Source organism: Triticum aestivum, chromosome 7B (genome assembly GCF_018294505.1).
Source record: "Triticum aestivum cultivar Chinese Spring chromosome 7B, IWGSC CS RefSeq v2.1, whole genome shotgun sequence".
NCBI lineage: Eukaryota > Viridiplantae > Streptophyta > Magnoliopsida > Poales > Poaceae > Triticum > Triticum aestivum.
This window is the reverse complement of record NC_057813.1, coordinates 674,656,411-674,661,983: the sequence shown is the minus strand read 5'-3', so window position 1 is coordinate 674,661,983 and position 5,573 is coordinate 674,656,411. Positions and strand designations below refer to the sequence as shown.

The 5,573-nt window shown below is 47.8% G+C and overlaps 1 protein-coding gene across 1 annotated transcript; it reads right to left on the bottom strand.

Moving 5' to 3' along the window:
• On the bottom strand, window positions 1-3,022 carry LOC123159171 (AP2-like ethylene-responsive transcription factor AIL5). Its single transcript, XM_044577001.1, has 9 exons — window positions 2,816-3,022; window positions 2,437-2,707; window positions 2,120-2,202; window positions 1,963-1,971; window positions 1,757-1,845; window positions 1,589-1,662; window positions 1,340-1,390; window positions 1,102-1,178; window positions 1-896 (listed from the first exon to the last, which is right to left on the bottom strand). Exons 1-9 carry the CDS (start codon window positions 2,940-2,942, stop codon window positions 274-276), a joined length of 1,404 nt encoding a protein of 467 aa, XP_044432936.1. The 5' UTR covers window positions 2,943-3,022; the 3' UTR covers window positions 1-273.
• Window positions 3,023-5,573: the final 2,551 nt, after the last annotated feature.

The following is a 5,573-nucleotide window of genomic DNA, read 5'->3' as shown; positions in this document are numbered from 1 at the left end:
TAGAAGAATAACCTGGATTAGAAATTCCGGATGATACACGAGTGTTCTCCGCTACAGCCTACAGGACCTTGTCAGGAAGCAAAAAAGAATAGTAGCAACAGAAGAATGCATCGCATTCATCATACAGCATCGTTCCCATGCATGCATGCAGCAGCAGCCAAAATTTTGATCAGTTCCATGTTAGTCCCTCTCCCTCCTCCTCCTAGGCCTACCACCCAATTTCAGCTACAGCTAGCTACTCTACTAGCTAGGCAGTCAGAGATCGATAACCTGCTACTCCATGCCAAACAGATAGTTGTAGTACTGCGGCGCCGTCGTGCCGGCGGCCGGGTTGCTCGTCGTCACCCAGGTGCCATTGTTGCCGGTGGAGCCCTCGTACCCCCCGCCGGCTGACGCCGCTGATCCGGACAGCATGGAGGTATAAGGAATGTTGCTGGCGTAGCTGTTGCTCTGCCTGCTGCCGTCACCGCCGTGTCCTGTTGCGCCGGTGGCGCCCCACACGGTGGCGCCGCCGCCGCTGGGGTTGTTGGTGCCGCTCATGCCCATCGTGAAGTCCACGTTCACGCCGGAGCCATAGGCGTCAAATGCCGAGCCGGGGAACTGCTGCTGCTGCAGGTGCTGTTGCTGCTGCTGCTGGTAGTGCATGGCGAGGAGGGACCAGTAGTCCTTCTCCGCCGGCGGCAGCATGTCTGGGGATGCGACATTCGGTGCGGGCAGCGATAGGACGTCTGGCTGGAACTTGGAGGCGCGGGCGGCCGCCCCGGCACCGATGGGCAGGTCGCTGTTGAGGATGCTCTCGACGTCGTAGCGGCTCATGTCGAAGTTGGTCACGGCGTTGAGCCCGCGGAATTTGATCGCCGCGATGTCGTACGCCTCCGCCGCCTCCTCCTGCGTGCCTGTGGTGCGGAGAGACGGTCAGATAGTTGTTTGTACCACATTGTTTGTTTAGCCCAAACAAATCAAATTAATCATCGGTGCCTTTGGGTTCTGATGCAAACTTAATTAGTTCAGCAGTAGTGCATCGGGCCCTGTCAGTGGTGTCTCATCGAAGGACAAATGGCAAATTATGCCAATGCATGTGGGATCAAGAGGACTACTCACTGAAAGTTCCCAGGTACAGGTCCTTGTTTCCGGCCACCCTGCCGATCCTTGCCTGCCACCGGCCGTGCTGATGATGCCTGCCATCAAATATATAAAATCAAATCTCGATTGATACAAAAGATTTGACTAAAAGATGAAGACATTTGCGTGTTCTTTAATTTCTTCATATATTCAAAGTTCAGACTAGTACCACATTTTGTTTTGGCAAGCTCATTCAGGTGAAACCATTGTTAATTACCTTGTTACTCCTCTGTAGATGGACGCCCCTCGAGAGAAGCCGCTGCTCTTCCTGTGTGAGGAACACGCATTGAGGTCAACATGCATGTGTGAGAACTCGGCCCGAGTAAAGCAGATCACATGCAAAAGCTGTGCGGACTGGCCGTGCGTGCGTGCACGCGTACGGCAAGGTGTGTACGTGGAGAAAATGAACAGGGCGCGTAAGTCAGCAAGCCCTGTGAATCTGGGTGGTCGCCGGCCAAGTGCTCACCTGCGAAGGGAGGCGATGAACTCCTGCCGTGTCATCGACTTCATCTCCTCCAGCTCCTTCTCGTAGTTGGCCACCTTTAGATAGCAAAGAACTCAGCGATGATCAGCGTTCTGATGTATATGGAGTTGCCAAATCAATGTCGATATCTTGCCGGAGTCGGTCACTTACCGGGAAGTTTGTCGTGGTGGTCGGGCCCCAGTACTTCAGGGCGGCCATGTCGTAGGCCCTCGCCGCCTTCTCCTCCTTGTCATAGCCTCCTGCATTTCCCCCAAAATTCCTAATGTAAGACTCAAATGCTTGTTCTCCAAATCCTGAACCGATGGCATTGATGAAGATGCGTAAAATGATCGGATGTGGCTTTGCGATTGACATACCTAAATAGACTGATGATGATCATTTATCACCAATGCGCCAACAAGTTGGGAAATTTGTGGGGGAAAAGCAAAGATAAAACGTGTTAGTGATCAGAAATTTATTTATGTGTGTGTGTTTTGCAGGATTGTTGGACAAAGCATGCATGATGGTGTGTACCTTGGCGGCCTTTGCGGCTTTGGCCCTCCCGGCGGCAGCTGTTGTCCCACAGGTGCGCCTCGTACCTCCCCGTCCACCGGTGCCTGCATAGTCCAGATCATGCATTACATCCACAAACACCACGAGATGCATTGACAAGAAGAAACTTAATTGAATCAGAAAAGTACTAGTAGTTCACTCCTGTGCATGCAATAGATGTTCAGCTAGTAGTACTAAGAAGTAAGAATCATCTTACCGAACTAGCTAGTGTGTTCTTCTTTCCTCTCGATGGGAAGAAGATTATGCATGCATGTGATTAGCAAGTATATATCCCCTACCTGGTGACGCCGCGGTAGATGGAGGTCCGCTGGCCGAACGTCTCGGCGGGCCTCCTCGCCTGATCGGACTCGGCAACCTCCATCGTGGCCGCCGCGACGGTCACCGCGCCAGAGTTCTGATCTAGCGTCCCGTCATGTGCCGGATACCGGTGCAAGAACCCGGCGGCGATGCTACCCAGCTCACCGTGGTCCACCACAGCTGTCGATGCCGTGCCGACACCTCCGAGGAAGTCTTCCATCTTAGGCGCCTCGTCCACCGGCGCCTCCTCTCCTACAAAAGCACAAGAAAACATGGACTTGCCGTTAGCCACAAGCTAGGAGGTGTAGCTACCTCGCTCGCTATTACATGATCGACAAGGGTACGTTTTGGCCTCCTTACCGGCGATCTGGTGGCCGGAGGAGGAGCTGGAGAGGGCCTCGAGGAGGCCGTGGTGGTAGTTGTTGGAGAGGGAGAAGGAGAGCCAGTGGTGAGCAGGGTGGGTAGCGGAGCTCATGTCCATATCCATGGCGGCCGCGTGCCTTGATAGAAGTCTAAGCTAGAAGAAGGGTGCCGGTGCAAGGAGGGGAATGGGGCTCTCTGCAGGGAATAGTCAAAGTCCGGTATAAATAGAGTAACCAACCAGTGCAAGCTTGCGCTTGCTTGTTTGAACTGTTCACTGTTCACACACTCCCTCTCTCTAGAGAGGATGTGAATGCGTCCAAGGAAACCACCCGTCCAAGTAGAGAGCGCGCACACGGGCCAAGGAGAGCGAGATTAATTAGAGAGTGATTTGTGGAGTAGTTTAATGCATGGTAGCCTCTTGCTTTGCGAGAATCCAAAGGGGCGTGAGGGGAGTGGTAATGGTGGTCGACAACGTGGAGGCGTTCCACGGGGTGGTATGGGCGGTCTCCTTGACCGGAATGGCGGCCGCTGTTCCCCCGCATGCAGCCCCCCGCCATAGCCGCGCGCGCTAGCCATGCATGCAACTTTTCTTTTTTCTCTTTCCCTTTTTGTTTGCTCTCTACGCCAAACCCGTGGAGGGTAGCTGGAGGAGGGTGTGGGTGGTGGTGCCCTTGCTTTTCTCCACTCTGATGAGTAGTATTTCACTCGCTCTCCATGGCGCTTCTCACGCGTGGATTAATTTACTGTCATGTTACATACGGTCCGTCTCATTGCTTAGTTACTGCTAGTGCGCAAGACTGATGGAGTGCGATGTCTCCTACTTGAAAAGAACGTAGGGTTCTGTCGTCCACCTCGTCCTTCGTCCAACATTCCCACTTCACTCTCGCCTTTTATTGACCTACCAAATAACATCCTACAATTCATTTAGGTTGATAAAATCGCGGGCATAATTTTGAACAATTATTTAGACAATCACACTAATATAGAAGGTAATCATGGGCTAACATACTATAGCACATGAGTTTACACCCGTTTCAACGCATAGGCAATTATCCGGTCTGTTAAAAGGCCCCAACTGCCAAGATATATACAGCGGATTTGTTTGGTCCTCGGTATATCCAGCGATGGTTCTTTTTAGTGTGATGTGGCTTAACATATATGATGCATTAGGAGTCGATTTTAGAATAGAGAAGAAGTTACAGGATTTTACCTTAAAGCAATTATTGTCACTTTCACTTGGTAGATTACGTATATCTAAATCCTTTCTTTGCTTTATTCTTGCCTGAAAATTGGCACAAGCAGGTTGGACTCGCAAATTGCCAGGTTTGCAAAGTTGATATGTTTTATGGGTGGTTGATTGGGGGACTCTCGTCCGCGGCCGTGTTAAACAAGACAAATACTGCCAAAATCATGAGAATGTAGGTCAATTTTGTCAATGCTAAACCAGCAGCCCAACTCTTGGAAATTGTAATCCATCAACTAAATTTCTTTTAGGAACACGACAAGGGGACTCTCAAGCAATGCATGGTGCAACAATCTGAACCCGAAATTATGTATTATACTGTTTTCAAATTTTAATTATGTATTTTTTTAGCCTTCAACAAAACAACCTTCAAAAATCCATGCATGAGTATATGGAATGCTATTAAGTGATAACCCGCAAAAATTCATCAAATATATGACTACATATGCCATGTGCACGAGTGATAGAGGAAATTCATTTACCTTTGGTCTTTTTTATTTGGGTAATTTATAGCATATTCTCCACAATCACGAATCCTTTCAAAATTACAGAGAACCTCAGAACATGAAACTTCCCTCCTTAAGCCGGTTATCCAGGCCCATCTCACATCTTTGAAGTCTTAGATAAGTTTAGAAAACATCTTTTCAATTCCATCATTTCAACTGCAGTCAACGTCTATTCTTTTCCTTTGCATGTTTCCACTAAAGTGTGTGTTTCCGTTGTAATGTGTTTCTATTGCATTACATGCATCTTAGAGAAAACCACTCTAAGGTTTATTAAACATTCACTCCTTCTCCATGGCGCTTCTCACGCGTAGATTAATTACTGTGATCTTGTTTGCGGCCTAGTAATTGCTTAGTTACTACTACTTCCTGAATAGTTTGGATTGCTTACCACATGTATCACGTGCTTTAGTTACTGCTACTTGGAATGATATGTACTATGTAGTATATCACTAGTGTAAAGCCCACGCTTTGTTGCCGGTATTATTAGATGTTTTTAGTGAGTTTAGCTTTAAGGTACTATATAGTACAAAAATTGCATTTCTTTTAGTAAGTATAAGCTACTAGTAAAGTTCAAATATTATTAAAGTGCATAAACAAACTGGAATGCTCAATTTTGGCATGTTTGGCCTTTTGTACACGGTTAAAGCAATTTCAGTAGTCGCATCATTTGGGAAGTCACGAGCTGGGTCTTATAACGTGTTAATCTAAAATTTACTGTGCCCTTTTCAAATGTTTTAAAATATGTCTTTCCACGAAGATACATCTTTTCACCAAGGGGCACGTCCTTCCATAAAGAGACATCCTTTCATCAAGGGCGTGTCTTTTAAACAGAGGACATGACTGTTAATAAGCCCCAACTCCAAGATCTAATGTTCATGGATGCCGCATTAGGAGTCAATTTTAGAATAAAGAAGAATTTGTGTGATTTTGCATTAAAGCAATTATTACCAGTTTCACTCGGTATATTACGTATATCTAAATCATTTCTTTGTGTTTGCTTTCACCT